Source organism: Aethina tumida, chromosome 1, assembly GCF_024364675.1.
Source record: "Aethina tumida isolate Nest 87 chromosome 1, icAetTumi1.1, whole genome shotgun sequence".
In the NCBI taxonomy this organism is placed as follows: domain Eukaryota; kingdom Metazoa; phylum Arthropoda; class Insecta; order Coleoptera; family Nitidulidae; genus Aethina; species Aethina tumida.
The window spans coordinates 71,936,063-71,959,853 of record NC_065435.1 but is presented as its reverse complement, the minus strand read 5'-3'; the positions used below and the strand labels follow the sequence as shown (position 1 = coordinate 71,959,853).

Genomic DNA, 23,791 nt, shown 5'->3' with positions numbered 1-23,791 from the left:
TTGTACCCTCCAATTGAATTAAGGATCCCACTTTGGATCAAGAAAAGCATCCTCAAATCATAATGCTTCCGCCACCATGTTTAACCGTGGGAATTTAGTATTTAAAATTGTATCTTTGCCCCACTGGCCATCTCATTAATGTTCTACCATCTGATCCAGAGAAATTAAATTTAATCTTGTCACAGAGACAGTGTTCCATTTTTCCTGACTCTATGACAAGTGGAATTTTGCAAATGCTAGACGCGACACTTGAATTGAATCAACAAATTTGACGACGAATTTGTTAATAACTGTAAAAAATCGTCATATGTTAGAAGTTGTTCGGCATCTGCTTTTGTTAATGGAACCACCGACTAGATGGTAACCTACAGAACACCCATGATAACCCTATGCTAAGGTAAGGACAAAGACTATATACTTAAGGTATAGGGTAAGGAAAGCAAAAAATAGATTAAAGGCGGGAAACTATCCAACGGTTTTGAAAATTAATATGATCTACTACCTACTCTGGTAGTTTGTATCTATCGATAGTGGCGTGTAGTTCAAATCATCCAATTAAAGAACATGAAATTAGCCGTGGTTCGGTTGTGTGCGTACATCTAACCTAGCTTTCACATGTGCTTTGTTTATGTGTCTGGCTGTTTTCACGTTTAATTAAAATGGCCTCTGACAGTGATAGTTTCGAATATTCCGATGAAGAAATTGATGAACGGAAGCACCAGAAAATCATTGAAGATGTGCTTAATTTGAACAAGGTGCAGAATTTGAAAAAGCCAACGAGAACAGAACCGACACTACACATTTCGGAATTCGACCTGGTGAAATCTGTAACGGGCAATAAAGGTGCGATAAATTTGAGCGAACTAACAAAGGTGCTGAAAGATCGTAAGAAACATGAGGTAATCGACAAGAAAGTTGCGAAAGCGAGTAAAAAGAATAGCACATTGCCAAAACCTTTAGAGAAACCATTGGCTGAAAAAATTCGTAGATCTGTAGCATACGAAAAGAACAGGTTGGAATTTGACAGATGGGAGGGGTATGTTATGTCCAATCGAGCAGCTCCACACCTTTCTTTTCCATTGTTAGAAACTGACAGTTTGAAAATTGAAAAAGATTCAATTGTCCCAGATAAATGGAGAGTTAAATCTGAATTACAGAAAAAAAATGAGGCTTTAGAGAAAGTTGAGGAGTTCCATATTAAAACTAAGGAAGAAGAATTTCCTTTGACCATGGAAGAATTGATGGAGACTAGAAAAGAGGCAGCAAAATTGAGAGCTCATCAAAGCTACAAGGAAGCCAAGGCCAGAAGGCAAAATAAGATCAAGAGTAAGAAGTTTCATAGGATACAAAGAAGAGAGAGGATTAAGGAACAACTGAAGGAGTTTGAACAACTGCAGAAAACTAATCCTGAGGAAGCTTTGAAAAAATTAGAGGATATTGAAAGAGCTAGAGCTGAAGAAAGGTTTAGTTTAAGGCACAAAGGCACTGGCCAATGGGCTAAGAACAAACAAATCAGAGCGAAATATGATAAAGAAGTAAGTACATATAAATTTTCAAAAACTTGTAATATAATATTAGGTTTATGTAGTCAGCAGAAATCTGAATTATAGTGGATTAGTGTTAAATTGACAGAACAAAATAATAAATATGATTGAATTAAACATAATTGTTTCAGAGTAGAAAAGTTTTGGCTCAACAGTTGTCAATTAGCAGAGACCTGACACAAAAACTCAAAAAAGGAAATGATTCAGATGAAGATGAAGGAATAGAATCAGAAGAAAATACGCCAGTTATTGACAAAAACGGTGACAATCCTTGGGTGAATGGAATGAAACCTGCATCTGAAGTTTTGGATTTTGTTAGTGGATACAGGAAATTTTGGAATGAACAGAATATGAAAAAAACGGATGAGACAAATACAGAAGAACAGAATATGAAGAAAACGGATGAGGCAAATACAGAAGAACATTCAAGTGATGATGATGATGTAAAACAAGATTTTAATGAAGATGATATGCAAGATGAGGTCATTGAAAATTTTAAAGAACAATTAAAACAATCTAAAAAACAACAAGAGGTGAAAAAAGATATTATTCCAAAGACTAATAAATCTGATAAAACAAAGTCAAAAAAGTTAAAAAAATCAAGTGACTCAAAAAGTAAATCAGAACTAAAAGTCATAAAGCCACCCAAAATCAACAAGAGTTTAAATGATTCGCAAAGTACATCAGAATGGGAAGTTGAACAAGTAAACACAACAACTAATGGTCTAGATTTGGAGGATGCTTTTGATCAACTAGAAAACAAACTCAAATCAAAAATGAAGCAGAAACTTAAAAACATTAACAAAATAAATGGTGTAGAAAAAAAGAAGACACCTAAAAAGAGTAAGGAACCTAAGAAAAAGATAGATTTGTCTATGAAATCTAAAACTAAAAAGCCAATTATAGATGAACCATTGAATGAAGGAGATGAAAGTAACACTAATGAATTGAATGCTTTAAAAGCAATTTTGAATGAAGCAGAGAACGAAGACAAATCAGAAAATATAGATCCCAACAAGTTTATGAACGTTAAAAAAACTGAATTAAACACAGCAATACCGGATATTTTGACTGCGGATGAAGATCCTGAAGAAAATGACAGTCAGCGGGAAATAATCATGGAAGCGTTCGAAGACGATGATATTGTCGCGGACTTTAATAAAGAAAAGGCGGACGAAATAGACAAAGACAAACCTAAAGATATTGATTTAAATTTGCCTGGTTGGGGCAATTGGGGTGGCACTGGTATTGTACCCAACAAAAGGAAGAAAAAGCGATTTATTATTAAAATGCCGGAGAAAATTCCAAGAAGAGATGACAATAAAGGTTCGTTGATAATCAACGAAAACGCAGCGGACAAAATTAGGGAGCACATGGTTTCAGAAGTTCCTTTTCCATTTAAGACGGTCAAGGATTTCCAGGCGAGCATCAGAGCATCAATTGGCAATAGTTTTATGCCTGAGACTGCGTTTAGGAGGTTGACTGAGCCAGCTGTTAAAACAAAAATGGGTGTTATTATTGAGCCTGTCACTAGAGCTTCTTTAGTTGGTGTTAAGAAATCATAGTTATAGGTTTTTTTACTTTTTTTGTTTCATTTGATGCATTTCTGTTGTAAAATAAAATACTTTAAAAATAAATCATCCTGGTTAATAAAAAATAGCTTATTAAAATTATTGATATGTTGAAAATCTCGTATAGAGCTACACAAATGTTTCTAAACGTTATTTAAATCATTTTTTTTGTAGAAATTTATTTAAAATGAACAAAAAATGATTGTACTGATCAAAAATATTTATAAAGAAAAATTAAATAAACATTTTAAAATTAATAATGCTTTACTTAATACCAAAAAAATGGTGGAATATTTTTATAAGTATTCAACTAGATAAAATAATAAAAACATAATTGATAAAATTACTCTAATATTCAGAAATAAGATGGAAATAAAAAGAAATAAACACCTTAAAACTGATAAATATACTACAAATTGAGAACTTTATTTTGTAGCAATTAATTACTCTTTATGATTAGAAACAGAACATAGTCTTGTACCAAAATACTTAGATCTATTACGTATTTGATTGTACCCTCGTAATAGTGAACAAATAGTTGCGGATTTGTCCGCAATTTCATTTTGACGTAGGCGCTGCGATCAGTCGTTGAAAATGTCGCCGTCAATGAAATGTCACAGCTACCTCGGAAAATAAATAATTCGAAAAACGAAAAAATTAAAGCGTGACCGCAACCGTGCCAACAGTCGCCGCGTCGTCCAGCATGTAAGCATGGGTAATAGAAAACATGTCGAAGAAGGTCGTCGGCACAGTCAAAATAAAATCGGGATGTTCGCACATTCTGAAGGAGAACCTGGACAGGATTTCCGTGCTGTTCTCCGCCGATCTAGATGAGCATGGCAAAGAGAGCGACGGCTTCGTCCTGTACGATGTCCTGCTCAACGTTCCAGGCGATGTCGAACGATCGCTTAGCCCCGATTTCCTGAGCAGGTTGCAGGTAAGTCGATTTCGTGCCACTGCAAATCTAGGACGATATTTCGAGTCCATAAACAAAACGCACACGGATCTGATCCGCGAAATTGAGGGCGAGACTTTTACTTTTGTTTTGTTCGAGTCCTGGCGGTTGCATTATTTTCATTATGTTAATAAAAAAAAATATTGTTTACTGTGAGAAAATTCTCTTTAAAGCCACATATCTATCACATGTCGATTTATCTATGTTTGAATAACTGTTTTAAACAACGAAGATTAAGAAATATTTTATCAGAATTATCCCAGCCTGTCTTTTATCAATGTATTAATCGGAATCGCACCACAAGAAGATTATCGTTGTCATGCTGACAAAATCTCAAGTACTTATTCACACTGGATATAAACTAGTACAATTTTACTGAATAATCTTTATTAATTTGTAGTGATTTGGATGAGTTGTATACCTGAATATGGCATGTTACCATGTTATAATTAGACTTTTTCATGTGGCCGGCGACGTGATATTATTAAATTTTAAAAGTAAAATATTAATGCATATTTCGATGACTTATATTGTAATCGAGCAATCTAAAATATTCGACATGTTAGGAACTCAAATTATTAAATGAAATATTTTGGATACCTTAAAAACCAAAATCAAATGAATTTCTTATTTTCAGAAAAAAAATCTAAATCAAACCATCCGCTATTATTTCCTTGATATTTTTTGTTGCTGCTTTGATTTATTATCTAACAAACCAGTTAAAATTCACAACAGAATTATTACAAGATATGTTTTTAATGTTATTTATTTGTTTTGTGTTTTTTTCTTTGATTAGGGTTGGGAATTTTCGAGGAATATTCGTTTATAATTTCCGATCTTTCCTTAAAACTTCGAATTGATTAACTGCACCAAAACGGGATATTTTGTCAATTGATTTTGATAACTTTTTTTCAATTGTAAAGAATGAAAATGTGTACTTAGATAAATGTAGATAAATTATCACGTTTTCTAACCCAAAATCAAAAATTGAAGAAATCATATCAGCAAAATTTTTATAGAAAATCTAATCTACACCACTACTTTAAGGACCCCGGGAAATTGGTATATTCCAAATTTCATAAAACACATATTCATAATTCTGTGGAAAAATTAACACTCATATTCTTTTTAGGAATTCTTTTTTTAATTAAGTGGTCTATATAATAAACTGTCAAAAATAGCACAAATTGGCTTATTTTTCAAGAATATTGGAATATTATATTAATAAGTAATTTACTTATACTAACACTATTAATACCCAAATTTTATTTGCTTCCACCACACCATCATTCTATTAAATGCATATTATACCTTTTTCGTAAATACGTGATTATTTTTCCCAAGTGTAGCATAATTTCCGCATATAATTCGTTACGAATCATTACCACTTACGAAAATATGAGTTTTAAGAGCATTACTGTAAGTATAATATAATTGGTATAGTATTATTAGTATAATATTCCAGTTTTTGAAAAATAAGATGATTTATCCTATTTTTGATAGTATAATCTATAGACAACCCAATAAAGAAATAAATTCCTAAGAATCATTTTTTTTTAATTTTTCCACAGAAATATGAATGTTACATACGTGCTTTACAATTGAAAAAAGTTTATTAAAATTGGACACTGTATAAATTGTAATCTCAATAATAGTTTAAATTTTATTTATACCACCACTAAAACAAATATATATTTTTATTATTTATTATCTCTGCTTTGTTTAATTGCCGAAAAAAATAATTATAATTCGTAGCAGAACTATTAAAATATATGTTTTAATGTCATGTATTTACAATTAAAATATGAATTAAGATAATTTTATCTTTACAGTCATTTAAATTTTACTTGAAGTAATGTATTGAATTGTATATTGATGAACTGCTGTAAAACAATTTGCGTTATTTTAACAATGGATTATTTTCTAGATATTTCTATAATTTATTGGTGACTAATTAATTGTCGATTAAAATTCGCAACAAAATTATTACAATATAAATTTTTGCATTGACATTTTTTGTTGATGTATAGATTTGGGAATTCTCAAATCTTTTATTTACATAATTCGTTAAACTTTACTTGAAATAATATATCGAGTGAAATACGAAAAACAAATTGCGATATTCTGCCAATCTGTTAGTTTCTTGATATTTTTTTAAGTTGCTTTGATTAATTGTTGAACATATTAATTAAAATTCGAAACACGAGACTACAAGATAAGTTTTTAACGTTATTTATTGCGTTGGGGTTTTTTGGTGCTTTAGGGTTGGGAATTGTCATGGACATCAACAATGAATTTAACAGAATTTTTTGCATGCCATTAGGTTTCAGTTTGGATTATCCGGTGACAAATTCGATGTTGAACGGTGACATTTAAATGTTTATGTATTATAAATAAAATCTAACGTATTAATTATATTCTTTCATATTTAAATGTTAGGAACTCGGTATTCTTGAATTCGGTACAAGATATTTGTAGAATTTAAGTAGACGATGTTTTAGAATTATTACTTGGTTAAATTTTGTTGTTAAAATTTGTCAAAAAGTCGTTGGTTTTGAACTTTCTAACGACAATAGATCAATGTGACGCAACAACGAGGAAATAACACGCAAACGGTGGACCAGGATGCTTCTTTTTATACAATTTTAACCTTCGAATTGTTCACCTTTCACTGTTAATCGTATGCATTACCATTTCTGAAGAGCCGCCACTTCGGAACCGATCCGGCCGTTTTGCGAAAATATCGTTTTCGACACAAAACAACACGATTCAATTCCATCGTTAAATAAGACAACTATATAAACCTGACGATTAATAAAGGAGGAGTTCTCACGCAAATTATGGAACCTTGGGGGAATACCCGGCGGCCGCAATTTGTGCGGTTCTTTGCCGATTCTCGGAAAAGTGTTACGTAAAAAAAATACTCGGCGAAAACGGTTTCGTCTATTAAATGTGCATTTTACTTCGATGTAAAATTCCATTGGTTTATGGTTTGTTTATGGTATTGTACGGGTGTCGCGGGGAGCGTGCATCTGCGGTTTCGATGGAACATTACGGGAAAACGGCGGTCGGTTTTGCATATTTAAATTAATCGAAAACGAGAATCTCTGAATGAGACGCACAGGACGAAAATTGACGGTTCGGCGGGGAGCGGCCGTCTCAGTGGGCTAAGGTGACCCAGTGGCCGGGACCGGAGGCGGATCCTGGTACGTCGTGAACGCCGTGACACCGAAACCGCGAGCGGCGTCCGTCGAGCGCCACACGGTTTCACTGTTCGCCCGTTTCGGGGCCGCGAAACGAGATTTTCGCCCGGCGGACCGACGGACACATCCGCCTCTTAATTGGCACGTCCGAAGCAGAACCCATCCACATTATTCATCGGCCGCTTTTGCAATAATAATAAAAACACATGAATAAATGCATAAGTTGGGTTCCTTAAGCTTAAACCTTGTGGTTTTGTTGGAAAGAATGACGGACAAAATCTCATTGAGAGTGTAACCAAAAAGTTCTGCCATTGTTCTCGATGTTGAAGAGTTGCGACGAAAAAGGAGAAAAACGAATCGGTCTTCTCTGTGTTTGTTGGCGTGTGTGTGTGTGTGTTTACCGACGATCGGAGAGCGGTGTCCTCGTGACGTCAGTAGGAGATCCGGGTCGAACAGTACATCCACACAGTGGGGAAAGATACGATCATTTCACCTGACGATTCAATGTCTTCGTCGTTAACGCTTAAAGCGTTATTCACGCGAGATGATTATTTTCTGGAATGTGGACGATGTTCTTTCTTTTAAAGAAAAAAGATACGATTTTTGCGATTTGAATATTTTTCAGAATTCAAATTCAAATTCAAATTCAGTATGAAAAATTGGAGTATTTTTAAAATATTTTATAGACAATGAAATATTGTATCTATTGCAATTAAGTTATTTTTTTTTTAATATTCTAATTTCAATTCTAATAAGGATATTTTAATCTAATCTAAAGTATATTCTACAATTAAATTTGAAATATGTAATTAAAATTAAAATGTTACTATTGGAATTAAAATTTAATAGTATAATTACAAATAAAAGATTAGAAATTAAACTTTGAAACGTATTACTTATTTGTTACGTGATAAAGCATAAGTCGACCAGAAGATCAATATTAAAATATTTGATAAAATTAATGATAACTGAAATATTAGAATAAGAATTAGAATATATATTATATAAATATATTAAAAAATTGAATTTTTTAATTAAAATTTAATATTGTAAATTAAAATTGGAATATTAGAATGACATTTAAACTTGCAGGTAGAGCTGGCTAACATCTTTGACCTCACTGTATATACTTATATTAATAATATACAGAATTATTCATTTTAAAGGGACATTAATTGTTGCTATATTAACGGACGTTGATCAAAATTGTCAATTTTCAAATCCTCAAATTTCAATATTGTCATATGAAGATAATAGTGGTAAACTGAGGAAATTCGCAAACTTAATATTAATGTTTTATATTTTAATTTTTATCAAAAAATAAAAAGTTTTATATTGGTACTTTGTGTTATTCATTCAGATACATAAACTTCTACTGCGTCATTTCGTTGTTTCCAATAAATATTGGCCGCTTGTAATTCTTTGAAACACAATGCTTATTTGTTATGTGTCAAAGACAAAGATGTTAAGAGGAGATAATGCAGAACATTTGTTACTGTGCGTCGGTTAGTTAGCAGCGAACAGAGGCGCAGGATTACAATTAGCGACTGGGTCGGTGAACCAAACCGAGACGAGGATACGTAAAAACTGTTGTCGCATCAAGGATTTGATATCGCTTTAGAGCATCAGTTTTTGGATTGGATTAACTTCATGTATTTAAACACAAGAAGCGATTGCCGGTTATGTAAGCGTCGAACAAAAGACTGGATGCTGTCGATCAATTGCGTTTATTGTTTGGGGATTTACCAATACTTTCCTTAGAAAAAAAAACAAACAAATTGGCGTAAAAAATGCAGGTGTTTGAACGGCGCAGAAATCCGGAAAAACCAGCAATTACGGTAGCGGATTTATGGATGCATATTAATAATTCCTGCGAATAAACGAATAAAACAACATAAAGGCGAATAGTTTGAATAGTTTGCTGGCAATTCATATTTCATTCAAAATAATAATAATCACAATTATTATTGTGCAAGTGTTAATTAACGATTAGCTAAACAACAATAATTATCTTGCAACATTTTACATCCGTCTCGTTTCATTCTTCAATGGTTTCCACGTAAGGTGTTTTTTTTATTTTTAAAAATGAGTGAATCCTCGACACTGTTAAATGTCAAATATCGAAAATTTATGTAGTGGCTTCATAAATTTCTATCAATAAAATACGGCATACTTAATTAACCTTCTATTTATAGCCACTACACATCTTCTGATCCAGGGACACTGGACTTTTCGTGTGTGTAGAACAGCAATTCTTGCGTTCGTGGGTCGACCCGATTCGATTTTCACTGGTGGCATTCAATTTTATCAAATATCCGCGACATTTACACGCTTAGTAGTTTTTTATAGCGACTAGACAGGTGTCCCAGTTACGGCAATAATTTCGATTTGATTAAATATCAAACGTAGGCGAGTTGATCTCTAAATCTTTGGAATTCGAGGATTTGGCCGTCGATCACGGAACTGTAATTATGTTAGTAAGTAAGTAGTACCGTACCTGTTTATGCCATATTTAGAGATGGCGGCTCGATAAAAGATCGACGACAAGGAAGGATTCGAGTTAGAAATCATTGTTGGGCTTACGACCGTTTTTGGTAACGAACAAAAAATCAAATCTCTTGACACTGGCGACCAAATTTCACCAGACCAAGACCATTTCGGTGTGCACACACCTAATTTGAACGATTCAAATGCTAACAAAAGGAACAGGTGTGTTTCACAACTGAATAAAAATCCTTCAAGGCAATCGCTTGGTAGAAACTCAGGAACGGACAAGCAGATGAAGAAGAGCAGTTTCGCTAGCGAAAAATAAATATAGAAAGAGATTGCGACTGTCCAGAGACGATTTTGTACGTTTGTCAATCGAAGTCGGTTGAAACCGGTCGACCAATTTACAATTCAGGATCCAAGAACTTTTTCTTCGGCAGAACGGCTATCAAACGGCGTGCACGTGAATTTTAATTTACGGTTCCGAAAGTGGAAAAATCCGGCAGTTTCTAAAAATAGTTCGCATTCACGCAGACACGGGCTTGTTTGTAAACATTACAGGTGACGAGATTTTTTCCAATTGTCCAGCTACTGATTCATTAACTTCTGACGTAAATACGTTTCGTTGTGCGGCGATTAACGTCATCGGCAAAAATTTACGAAACATTCGTCCAACTTTTTGGTTCCTTCGTGTGCTCTGCGGAGTTAAATTTAATAAATTAAACGGCCACCGGTTTGATGCCCTTTTCTCCGCTTTCTTCAAGCGCTGCGTGCCCGTCCGACCCTCTCTCTTTCACTTGGCTCCGGTGTAACCTCTTCTGTCCGTCCGTTCCGAATCTAGGTCCGGTTTCGAAACACCGTTGCCGTCGCTCGAGATTTTTCACCTGCTTTTTAACATTTTCGTTCGATCGGTTTGATTTGTTTGTTTCGAGTGATTATTTTATTATTTTTCGATTCGAAGATAATGTACACATTTTATTATTTAAAATATCGCATTACTAAAATTAAATAAATGAACTGTGGTTTCACTGAAGATTATAGTTTTCTAGAAACATGAAGATGAGTAATAACATGACGATTATGATTATTATTTTTCTAGGAGATTAACTTAACTTAAAGGATTTAAGGAGTGTGTTTTATTACTAAATATTAAACAATAGGATGATTTTAATGTGACAATTTAAAACATAAAAGAAGATTTGCTATTTTATTATACAGTGTGGCCTATTTAAGGTGGGAACGCCCCTAATTCAACAGTTAAAATGAGAAAATTTGAATCAAGTAATTTAACTTTGATAAAATTTCTGAGAATATTAGATGGTGATGAAACGCTTTAATTCTGACAATTAATTTGATTCTAAAGTAAACAAAACATACAAGCACTTCTAACTGTAAAAACTAATGCCTCAAATCAATATCTGATATTGTCAGATATTTTTTCAATGATTTAGTCAATTGATTATCAAAATATAATTAATTAAAATAAATAATTGTTTTGATTATTTTTAAATTTTTTAACTAAACAAGGTGTTAATAAATTAAGAATATTTAAATATACTATTATAATCAAATATTAATCAGCAAAATACAACGAAAACAAAATTATTAATCTAAAACAAACACTAAATGCAAAATTTAATATTAAAAAAAACTAACAATAAAGTTAAAACGATAGTTATTTTAAGTAGTTTCCTCTAACTTCACAATTTACCAAATTTTCATAAGTTTTGTTATATTTTGTTTTATAGTAATCTTACTTAAAATAATAAGTATACAATTTATACATTTAATCTAACTTTTTCTTTGGTAAACTTATTTTACAAGTGGAATTTCATAAAGAATAAATAAAATGGATAATTAAAAAAATATTTACTATTTGAAACCACAAAACATACAATCAATTTAAAAAAGTCGTTGTTTCAGATATTTTTTATATATTTTCTATGATTTACTTGAGTGATCAAAACACATCATTTCATTAGAAAAATGTTGTATTTAATTTCCTCTAATTCTGTTGTAGACTTATTAATATGCAATATTTTTTGTCTATTATCTAATTTTTAATTTATCGTTCGTTAAAAGTCAATAATTAAAAAGTTTCATCTTAGTTTTTCCTTACACACAAATATCAATATATTATTATATAAAATTAGTTTGTCCAAGTTAACATATAATTATTTTTGAATATTTTAACTTAACAAGATGTTAATAAATTAAGAAAAATTAAAAATGCTATTAGAGAGAAATATTATCATCTATTATTTTGAAGGATATACAATAAATATATTCCCTAAAATAAAGCCTAAATACAAATTTAACAATTTCTTAATTTTACTAATAATACGTATGATATTTCCTCCAATTTCACAATTCTTCACGTTTCTATAAACTTAAATTAAATTATTAAATTTTATATTTTATAGTAATTTTACTTAAAATGATGAATAATGTCGTTTCATTTATTTTTTTGATAAATGCATTTTTTGGGAAGCAGAAATTTTCATAAAGAACCTTTTAGAATAAAATTGATTATTATGATAAAATTTTATTTGCAGCCACACACATCCGTTTTTAGGCATTTTAGCAAAATCATTTTTGCCAGAGTTTACTAGTCACAACTCAAATGTTTTGGTAATGTATTAGATAAATTTTGAAGATATCAATTGGCTTAAGCAATTTTATACAAAGTAGTCACGTATCTCAAAAGACTTTCAATATTATCTGTGTGTAGCATCGTATACGATTGCAGTTCGCCAGTAAAATTCCAGGCGTTTTTTCGAAAATTTTCCGAGTAATTTATTAATCGTCCGGCCTCGTTATCAAAACCCGAAATCCGTCGGCAACGTCGCCGCGCGCTGGTCTGCACCAGCAACTCGGACCCGCGGCCCGCGGGTCCATTCATGCACATTCCTACACACGGACGTACACAACGAAAGTCGCTGGTCGGACGGACGACGAGCCGCGTGAATTTTTCGTGTGTGTGTGTGTGCCCGAAAAAACCGGACCGCATCCGTCTTGCGAGAGTGAATTGTGCCATTGTCCGTTTGTCTCGTCGTTTGTGTCTGTGGGTTTTGTTCGATGGACCAGGATGCCAGGTTCTAACGGCACGTGCGGATTAATTACACACTGAGATATGACAGTTACTATCAAGGTACCGCTTTTATTTTTATTTTTATTTTTTTAATTTTTTCATTTATCGCACGGCTCGCAAAAATATGTTGTACGATAGGAAACGGCTGGCAGCGGACCGAAAATTTTATAAATAGAAAACGCAGTGGTGAAGGTGAGCTGTTATAGAAAACGAATCGTGGACACAAGTAAACCGGAACTCTCTCGCAATTGGGTATTTCGTATACGTTGATAACCTTTCTTTGACGAAACGCCACATCCTGGTACGTAAATAAACAGTGAAATTTTATACAAATCGATTGCTCCAACGCGTGTATTAATAATATTATAAATCTGTTATGTTGACGGATGTTTTCGATGAACGTTTTATCATCTGGTGTTTTTCGCCGGGGTTAAATTTATCTTTATTTTCAAAATTACATCCTGTTTTCTTTGTTATGTTCTTCGATAGAAAAATGCAATTTCAAATACTTAATTAACTCTTTTTGCCTAATGAAAAAACAAAAATTACGAATTTATTGGAATAAAATATAAAAAAGTAATTAATTAATTAATTAATTGTTAATTACCAATAATTTAAATTTATAAAAATTCCACAAATTATATAGGAAACAAATTGTACGTGAAATTGAGAAACCAGTTTTTGGAATTTACATTTAATAATACGGAAATCATCTAAAATTTATAAGGTAATCGTCAATTAAAATTATCATGGAACGAAAATTTGATTTTTCATATATTTATGTAAACATACAAACTAGTGACGTAGCAGTAGCATGCAAATAAATTGACTACTTTTTTTATTTGATAAATTAAAATTTATTATTTTTAAAATGAAATGGTATAGTGGCAATTTTGCATATTAAGTTAACTTAAAACGACTGGAAAATTAAGATTAGTTCTGCATCGGATCAAATTATATTGTATAAAATAATTTCTAGAACTTTTTTATGTCAATAAATTAAAATATTTAATACTTTGACACTAGACTATTTTCCCCAAAATTAAAATTTGAATAAAAAAGGAAAAAACGGATAATTAAGAGTAATTTTCAATATCAATTTTATTTAATCAGATAAAATTAGAATTATTAAAAAATGGATTTGATAACTTACTTGAGGTTTTGATATCTCAAATAAAATTGGTTGGAAATACCGTTAAGAGTAAGAATTTCGTGTAATTTCTACTTGATAACTCGAATGTCTTGTTAATTCGAATAAAATATTTGACATTGAGTTACATCGTCGAATTTTGTGAGAGAATCCATAATTCTGGTGTTCGATGGATTTTGTTGACTGTGTTCAGGCATTGACATTTAAGTGTTAATTTTGAATGGCTTATATCTTCGTGAAAGTTTTTGATAAACAAAAAAATTAACATCAAAAAATTTGTCAATTTTATAGTGGCCATATTAGTCTTTCGGGTGGCTCATGTAAAAAAATATAAAAAAATTAAAAAATTCAGTTCACTCAAATTACAGTTGCAGTATGTAAGTTGTACATATTCATTGTTTAACATGTAATCATCAATTTAAATTAAGAGATGCGACAATATAATGAAAATATGACAAGTATTGAAATTGTTTAAAAAGATAAATATTCACATACCTAAAATGTACCTTCAATTGGCAAATTATGTTAGAAAGAAAAATATTTTTCTGATAAGTCAGTCAAATTAGTCCCCAATTGCCATTTTAGAAATTTAGAAAAATATTATCCACTACTTTTATTATTAATACTTTTTTATATTTATTCGATTAATAGTTCTGAGTTATTTCAAACAAGCCTTCATTGTTTGACCACCTGTTCCAATTTGAAGTCTCAATAAGTCGATTTCCAACCACTAAATTTTAATTATGTTTAAAACTAAACATACAGAGTGTCCCATAACTAAGTTACTGTATCCGTATTCCGATTTAACCAAATTTTGTGTTACTCAATAGTTAATGATAACTAAGATACAAGTTGTCAAACTGAACAAAATTAGATTAAAACAATTTTATTAAACTAAGAAATTAACCTGTTACAAAATAATAAGCAAAATATAAGTTTTCAAATTAATAAATTAGATTTTGACACACATACACAAACCATATTTTTTTATTTCCTGGTTTATTCACAAGACATACTTAGAAATGAACAAGTTATAAAGGGTTTAGGTATTGTAGGAGGTGCCCTCTTGATTTTCAACAAACTAACCATTAAAATCATTATTAAACAGAAACTAATATTTTAAATTTGGCAACTTTTATTTCGAATATTATTTACTTTTGAATCAGACACATTTGATTAAATCGCATTATTTTTCATTAATAATTTTGGGACACCCTACAGTCATCGTATGTAATAAATATAATATTTATTAAAAAAAAATTGTTTTTTTTTTTTAATTTAGACATGCATTTTTAATATTTTAACATATTTTTAATTAGAAAGTTTAATTAAATTTATTTTTATTTTTTAAAACTTGTTACATATACAGATAAAATAATATTATCTGTATAGTAATTATTAATAATAGTAAATAATATTGTATATAGAAGTAATTTTAATTCTTGTCTAATAATAAATTATAATTTACAATTAAAAATAAATTCATAAAGTTCGAGCACGTTTCAAATTACCGACAACACCATTCACTTTTGGCAACCAGGATATTTCGCGTTACATTTTTTCGTAAATAACCGCACGTGCACGGAAAAATGAACACAATTGCTAAACGCAAACGTGCCATGTCATTGCGTAGTTGATTCATTGATCAACTATTTATTCCTTGATCGTTCGTAACGATCTATCGTGGCTAATTAAGTGCGTGCAATTGTCCAAACGTCGAATTTTGTTAGGTTTGTGAGAAACTGTCCGCAGGATGCGCCGCAAATGGCACGGAATAATTAGTTCCGGCTTCGGTAAATAATGTCCACGACGAAGATTTATTTATTAATTGCCGTTATTAAACTTATCGCTCGGCATAGATATTATCAGTTGCGGGAGAAAAATAAAATTTCTATTAGCACACTTGTTTGTTCTGCGGTCGATCGAATCCAGATGTGGTCGAAGGAAACATAAATTCTCCAATCGTCTCGATTAATTCATTCCGATCAGTTTTAATTAGTTGATATTTATAATAATGCGACTCGTGTGTCTTTGTCACCCGTCCCGTCCAAATGAAATGGTGACATTTAAAATGGAATAATGCCATTTGCGATTATACAAATCGGTTTCAGCTCAAGATCAAAAGTCCTCGTTGACGTCATTGCCGTTTGCGGATGTTCACAGAGAAATTCATAAACAGGCGATAAGTTTCGCACAAAAATATTATTGTGTACACCGCAAAACCTTGATTGAAGAAGGGGGTAAAATTCATGTGAATCGATTAATAATCGACGCCCGCGGTTTGGATTTTCCTCCGGAGTTCGGTTCATTGTAAGCCGTCATTGTTTTTTTGTTACTAACAATTTTGTGCAAGGTCTAGACTCGTTTTTGGGGAATTCGCGAAACGGATGCGTAGATTTCAAGTTTCTTGACCAGGTGGTCGTGGCTCATTTGCATTTACACATACGATCTCATCGACGGTTTCGGTCTGCGATGTGAAATTTTCCTCAATGAAACGGCACTGTCAAATTTTTTCAATGATTTCCTGATCTATGTCGTATGTTGCGAGGTGCTAATCGTCTATTTATAAACGTGCGCCGTACGATTTAGATCAAATTGAATGTGGAACAATTAATTAAAGGTGCATTCAATTATCCCATGATTTATGACGACCTGAAATGGTATCGGTTTTTACGGCCGCGCATAATTTTAACGACCAATAATGGCACATAAAACACTCCTGAAATCGCTGAAATGTGTTATTCAATTTTTTTACCATTTCAAGTCATCCACATCGAACGAATCGATTCTATAAATAACCATTGATTCGTGAGTACACACCCTTTCGATTACTTTTCCTATTCCACACAATCGCGAAAAAAATCATTGAAAGTACTACGGACACACATTAATATGGATTGACATACATTGTGATTTGGTGCGTGGTTGTAAAATATGTGGCCGGTTTTTTTCTGCTTTAGTTATAAATATTTACGTTGCAAATCGACAAGGTGTTTGTTAAAATAATTATTTTTTTTTCCACGTCGTGGGTTGAAAGAGTTACCCAGTAGCACTTCCTATAAGTGTTTTTGTTATGGTCTGAATGTGATCATTTCCAATTATAACCAAAACAAATTTTAAAACTGCTAAAAAATCTATTTATACGCCTGAATTTCTCCACTGAATTTAGTATTCTTCGAAATGGGTACGTATCAAATTTCAGGAAAAAAATATTCTTCTCCTTCAGCCCATGTCAATGTTGTCACTTTTCCATCAGCCAATTGATGGTTAAAAAAATAAAATTTTAAAACTTTATTAAATCGATAAAAAATTGGATAGTAAATATTTATGTACATATTTATTTTACATCTCGAAGAACATAATTTATTGTGTGCTTTGACATAAACACAAAACCGATATATCGGTGTAAATCTTGCTGATTGGCAATGTGGTAGTAGCCCTAAAGTCTGTGACAAAATTAAAAAACGTTTTATTACAGAGTTTGTGCCTTTTTTAGCAGCAATAATTGAAATTAATTGTGAAACCAATGTGTTAAGACATTATCTGATATTTGCAGATATTTTTAAAAATTTATTCCTTGGTTTACTTTACCAGAAGGAATAAATTGATATGAATATGTGACTTAATTCTGTCACAGATATATTAATATATTATTATATATATTTATTGTTAATTTTCTTTATGAAAAGTTAATTTTTTCTTCATAAAAATGCTTTAATAATTTTTTATTTTGTCTATAAGAAATATTATAATAGACCGATTGATATAGAAAACAACAGTTTATATAAATGTTGCGGTGAGTGTTTTTTACATCTTAAATATGACATTAAAAATTGCTTTAGAAGGTAGCAAGGTCTTTATACGAAATAAGTCATTAGGTTATCAAAATTATTGTGATTTTATTCTTTGAAATATCTGTCTGTTTTAATTTCCTTATCCATGATAACTACCTGCTAGTGTTGTACTTGTTGTGTTGTGTTAAGTTATAATAGTAAATTATTGGTAAAGGCGATAATTACGCATTAGATTTTATCATACATCACCTGGTCACGTCTCAATTAAGTCACAGTCAGTTTCGCGGAATTCCGTCTATTTGCGAGACTTGTCTAACCGTTTCACCGTGTGAACCACCTACCGAACAACCGGGAGCGTCGATTATCGCTCTCCTACATCCTGTCTGAGGAGGCCGGTCCGTGTGCAACAATCGCCGATCGTGTGGCAATTAATAACTTCACCGCCGCAAATTTACAGATCATAAATCATCGGTACGCGGCGGCGGTGAAATGATTTGCACCCGTCGACCGTTGCGTTCTCGCCTTTCAGGATATCGCGGTTCGCTCTCACGAATAATTATTAATTGTTCGTTCTTTTTTCAGAAATATGTAGAGGACATATGCGGGGAGGGATGTCTGAGGGGCGGTAGCGGTGGTGGCGGCGGCGGCGAGGACTCGAGCTACGACAGCGACTGCGAGGCGGACGGACCCCGCCACCAGGATGTCTCGCGCACCACCAGCGACACCCTGGCTGCCGAGTACGTCGACTACGTTCAATCGTCACCGCTCGCTCCGATGGTCGCCGCCACCACGGCGGACGCCTCCCCCGGGTATACGGCCAGGTAACACGGTTTCCACAACTTTTGACGTCGGTTGTTGTAATCGTTCCGTTTCTTCTCTCTTAAAGGGTGGAGTTCGCATTGAAGCTGGGCTACACGGAGAAGCTGGTGCAGACGGCGCTGCAGAAACTGGGCCAGTCGCCGGAACAGAACGAGCTGCTGGCGGAACTGATTAAGCTGGGCGCTCAGCGGGGCGCCTCGTGTGACAGCAGCCCGTCCGAAAGCCCGGCCGATGTCGCGGAGCTCCAGGCGGAACTGGAGGGTCTCGTGCAACTCAGGCCCATTGTGATAGACGGCAGCAACGTGGCGATGAGGTAATTGATTCCTTTTTATCGAATTTGTGCTGGTCTATCGACCAAATGTAGTCAATATGTTGAGTAATTGCATTGAAAGGTGATATTTTATTATTGTAATTTATATTGTAATAAATTAATCAATCTCCTTGTAACTAACAAGGAAGTAATCTATTGCTATTATATCTAGTTTGAGATAAATATTTATGTACATGTTTTTTTTACAGTTATTGGATTTATGTGTAATATTTCCTTTCTAAAATTTTAAAGTGAAAAATGTAATATTATTTAGCACATTTCAAGTTATGCATTGTACATTTTCATGCCTATTAAATACAACATCCACATTTTTGAAATAAACATGTCTCTGAGAATTGATTAGAATAATAGATAAAAAACTTGATCTAAAATGTAGTAAAAAATAAAATAAAGGAATTAAATCAATATATGAATTAATACCTATTTCACAAGTAAAATAAAACATCTAAACACTAATTCCAGAACAACTTACATCACCTGTTTCATTAATTACTAATAAAAAGATTATAAAACACGGGTTTATTGTTTTCTCAGTTCCTTGACTACATAATTTGTAAAAAATTAAACTACATCATAAACACGCATTTTATAGACTGGTATCGATGTAATTATTATCAACACAGATTATAATCTGCCCTGAATCATCTGCTTAACTTATTAACATCCGTAAATTTACATCATAACCGATTAAACTTATTACCTGTTTAGTTTAGTTGTTTTATTGTTTTAGCTTAGATTGTAAATAAACAGTATATATCAATTTGGTTTAACCATTTGTTACGATCAACGTCACTGATAAATCCACGAACATGACACTTTTCACTAATGGATTGTAAACAAATCTATTTATGTAATTTTATTTGAATAACTCTTAGTGTAAATATTTTGAATAAAGTTATTTCAAATTATTAATGACCTGGTCCGTGTAAATGTTAAATCGTTGTGGTTAACTTGTTTCGGTTGATCCTGTGGAATTTATTTGTGTTTACTTGCTTTCGTTTTCTGGATCGCAATGCATTTTTCACACGTAGTTTGTTTGTGTTTATGCAACGGTTAATTATAGAGTGATATTGACACATTGTTTTGCATTTCATCTCCATTCATTTAATTTTTAATAAACCATAGCATATTTCCCAGAAAACTTTTGCGGTTTCTAATCCATAATTAATAGCCTCATTAAAAGTGTCGTTAAAATTTCTAGAAAATTAGATGAAAGTGTTCTCTATTTTATTTCTGCAGTAATAAAAATATTCAGGTCAATTATCGATAGAAACAAGATATAATTTTTTTGTCGTGTTTTAATTAACTAACACGTATTTGTATTTAATCAATCGTAATGATTATTATTTCAGTCACGGAAACAAGGAAGTATTTTCCTGTCAGGGCATCCAGATTTGCGTGGACTGGTTCAGGTCGCGCGGCCACAAGGACATAAAGGTGTTCGTGCCGAAGTGGCGGAAAGAGGCTCCGCGGCTCGACAACCCAATCAGGGACCAGGACATCCTGGCAGAGCTCGAACGCGACAAGATTCTGGTGTTTACACCATCGCGGGTCGTTGTCGGCAAACGGATGACCTGCTACGACGATCGCTATATCCTCAAATGGGCAGCCGAATCAGACGGTGAGTAGTCATTTCTGCACCACTCGGAAATGAAGTTGAATCGTTGATTTGATGATTCCAGGGATTGTGGTCAGTAACGATAACTATCGCGACTTGTGCCAGGAGAATGCGGAGTTCCGCAAGATCGTGGAGGAGCGCGTACTCATGTATTCGTTTGTGAACGACGTCTTCATGCCGCCGGACGATCCGCTAGGACGGTCTGGTCCCACCCTCGACAACTTCCTGAGGGCGCAACCGCGCAAAGGCGATCCTCCGCCGCCTTGTCCTTACGGGAAGAAATGCACTTATGGCAATAAGTGCAAGTACCATCACCCCGAACGGGGGCCGCTACCTCACAAGAGTGTGACCGAAAGGCTCAGTGAGCATGCGCAGAGGCACATGCAGGCCAGGGAAGGGGATCTCAGGAAACAGCCTTTAGGTAAGAAATTGTACTATACTTTGTATTGTATTAATGAATGTTGCCCTGAAAAAAAGTGCATAATCAATTTATTTAGTGTCATTTCATTATTTATTTTAAGAACATTTTCTATATTTTTATAGGCTTCTTACTATATTGAAGCAGATAAAATTCGATAACATCAAATTGACTGAACTTATTATCTAAATAATATGTTTTTTAGTCTACTATATTTTCATATAATTGTTTTTACTTATTATCTTTTAAACTGAGGGCGGAATACCTTCATCATTTGAGTGCTCTGATTTTGTAATTTCGGACCACAGAGATGCACAATATTTTTACGAGTTGAACGTAAGGGTTTCAATCAAAAAAGAACGTTAAAGTGAGTATGGAATATTTGCTTGTTCAGACAAGAAACTTCGTATTTATAATGTTTTTAATACGTATTATCCAAAATTCTAAATCCAAAGCCTCTGCAGACAAATTAGATTAGAATTATATTGAAAGAAAGTTAAGGTCACCTTCGGTTGAACGGGCTGCAATCAAATTTTCGTTGATATCACCTTTAGTTCTCTATAAAATGAATTAATTAGTTATATGGATCATCCTGTAGAATGTAATATGTTTTTCAGGACTATTTAATAACAATTTTTTATACACCTATTCGATTATTAAGTTCAGAAATATGGTTGACTACCTCCATAATTTGCCCACTTGACACAAATTATTAATATCAAGTTGTTATAGGTCGGACGCGTTCGAACGTGCCGCCACCGAAAGAAGCGCACCACGCCGTCGTCTCCAAAAGTCGAAGCGTGGATAATGTGGGTGGTTCTGTTTACCAACCGACGCCCGCACCACAAGAAAACCTCCACCGCAAATTGCAACGTCAGCTCACGCTCAATCCGGGCGCCGACGTTCGACTGATGAGGCGGTACGGGCCTCTTGGTCCGCAACAAGGTGCGGCGGTCCAAGGTGGCATGTCACCGCCTTACATGCAACACGCCGCCTCATCCAACTGGGAAGTGCATCAGCATGTCACACGAATAGCCAGCGCACCCGATTCGTACAAACCGTGGCCGCCGCAAGCACATCCGCAACACACGAGGTCAGTAAATGAACGAACGAAATGCATGGACATTTTTTACAATTTTTTGGTTGCCTTTTCAGACACATGCAGAGGATTTCGAGCTGCTCGGACCCTCAATTGAACGTGTGGCCGCCGTGGAGCCAAGGCGCACCCACGGTCGCGTCGCAGGAGGACGCTCGACGTAAACTCCACTATCATCTAGCGGCTATCTTTCCGGAAGAGCAGGTGGTGTCCGCCATGCAGATGTACCCCGAGGAGACCAACCCTCAGAAGATTTGCGCGGCCATTCTGTCGATGTTTCCCAAGTCGTAGGTCTTGCGACCGTCTCCTATTTTGTGAGCTGTGGTTTGGGGGATCGTTTGATGTTACGCATTTGCCCTCAGATCGCAGCGACGGATTCGTGTATTTGTTTTTGTTGTTCTTTGTTCAGATCTTCCGTATGCGTGTGACTGACATTCATGATTGTGGTTTGAACGTGGTTTATCTTTGTAAATATTTTACTTGATTTTAAAATGTTTCCGTAACGAAAAAAGCGTACATACAATTCTATGTAAATGTATATATGTCGGGGCACAGAGTGGACAAATTTAAACAATTCCTGGAATAACTGTTTGGTTACATTGGTGGACAATGGTAATGTTTATTATTGTCGGCCGCTGTATAATTTCATAGACGCGTTATTTTTTCATTGCTACACTCTTTTGAATTAGTTTTACCCATTTTGAGTGACAAATCTTAGGAATTGAACTTTTCTATTATTGCATATCAGCTTCAGTATTCTTAGCCGTACTAAGAATACTCGTAAGCGTAACAGGTAATAGCTTTGAAAGTTGGTTTTCGCAGCGTGTTTTTACAAGCAAGAATTAGAAGTGTCAAGTCAGATTAAGACATATAACTTCATATTGAAGGATGTAAAAAATGCTTTTAAAGGATTGTGGTTTTACTCTAGTGATTAATAATTTTAATATTGATAAGTTGATACTATGTATCTCTAGTAAAATTGTTGCAATTTTTGTATTATAGTAGAGTATGTTGAGGATTTTTGAAAAGTATACCCGTTTTACCCGCGCAAATTATTGCACTATTATGGTACTTACCGAAAATGTTAGTGATGGACGAACTCGAGTTCAAAAGTTGAGTACTACATGAATGTACTCGTAACATTGGTACTCGAACACCAAGTACTCGAATGATTACCCGAACATCTGTCATGTTTATGGATAAGAGTACATATGTATTAGAGTGCGATCCGCATTCGAATACCAATGAAGTGGCCTCATTGAATTGCTTTATAGTCGGTAGTCGGTTTCGGATAGCAATTCGTTTCCTACAAATACTCAGATGTAGAGAATTCGATTTTTATAAGTACTCGATTCTTCCCATCACTAGAAAATGTATGGAATTATTAATGTTAACTACTCAAAAAAATAAAATACTCATCTCATTGCCAATGTACTGATTAAGGTATACAGTTATTTTGGATGACCTTAAGCCAAAATTGCAAACTCATTTTATGTCCGTAATTTCCCAAAACAGATGTCAAAAAATTTAATATGCATTTAGTTTTGGGAGTTTTGTACTGGGAAGCAAGCATTTTACATTTTAGATAAGTTTTTTTATTGTCAATTGTCGGATTGTTTATACTGATATTACAGATAAAATGTTTGAGTTGAGAGTTTTATTTAAATAATTTTGTTGTAGTGCCAATTTTTAACACAGAAACAAATAACTTTGA

General features: G+C 33.5%; 2 protein-coding genes across 3 annotated transcripts; both read left to right on the top strand.

Annotated features, from left to right (window-relative positions):
* Positions 1-614: 614 nt before the first annotated feature.
* Positions 615-3,327, top strand: LOC109609261 (U3 small nucleolar RNA-associated protein 14 homolog A). The gene is made up of 2 exons (XM_049961327.1): positions 615-1,535; positions 1,676-3,327. The coding sequence occupies exons 1-2, from the start codon at positions 660-662 to the stop codon at positions 3,107-3,109; spliced, it is 2,310 nt and encodes a 769-aa protein (XP_049817284.1). The 5' UTR covers positions 615-659; the 3' UTR covers positions 3,110-3,327.
* A 385-nt stretch (positions 3,328-3,712) lies between these two features.
* Positions 3,713-23,252, top strand: LOC109598067 (probable ribonuclease ZC3H12D). Of its 2 annotated transcripts, none has more exons than XM_049970543.1 (7): positions 3,713-4,052; positions 18,378-18,616; positions 18,682-18,927; positions 20,298-20,566; positions 20,628-20,984; positions 21,714-22,074; positions 22,137-23,252. In XM_049970543.1, the coding sequence occupies exons 1-7, from the start codon at positions 3,843-3,845 to the stop codon at positions 22,366-22,368; spliced, it is 1,914 nt and encodes a 637-aa protein (XP_049826500.1). In that variant the 5' UTR covers positions 3,713-3,842; the 3' UTR covers positions 22,369-23,252. The 2 variants fall into 2 exon arrangements, with proteins under 2 accessions (XP_049826500.1, XP_019869434.1); XM_020013875.2 differs by lacking the exon at positions 3,713-4,052 and adding an exon at positions 12,679-12,911.
* Positions 23,253-23,791: the final 539 nt, after the last annotated feature.

Coding starts and splice junctions, on each gene's coding strand:
- LOC109598067 (XM_049970543.1), top strand. CDS start 3,843: ATGTCGAAGAAGGTCGTCGGCACAGTCAAAATAAAATCGGGATGTTCG. Junction 18,928..20,297: donor GGCAGCAACGTGGCGATGAG/GTAATTGATTCC, acceptor TTATTATTTCAG/TCACGGAAACAAGGAAGTAT. Junction 20,567..20,627: donor ATGGGCAGCCGAATCAGACG/GTGAGTAGTCAT, acceptor TGATGATTCCAG/GGATTGTGGTCAGTAACGAT.
- LOC109609261 (XM_049961327.1), top strand. CDS start 660: ATGGCCTCTGACAGTGATAGTTTCGAATATTCCGATGAAGAAATTGAT. Junction 1,536..1,675: donor GAGCGAAATATGATAAAGAA/GTAAGTACATAT, acceptor TAATTGTTTCAG/AGTAGAAAAGTTTTGGCTCA.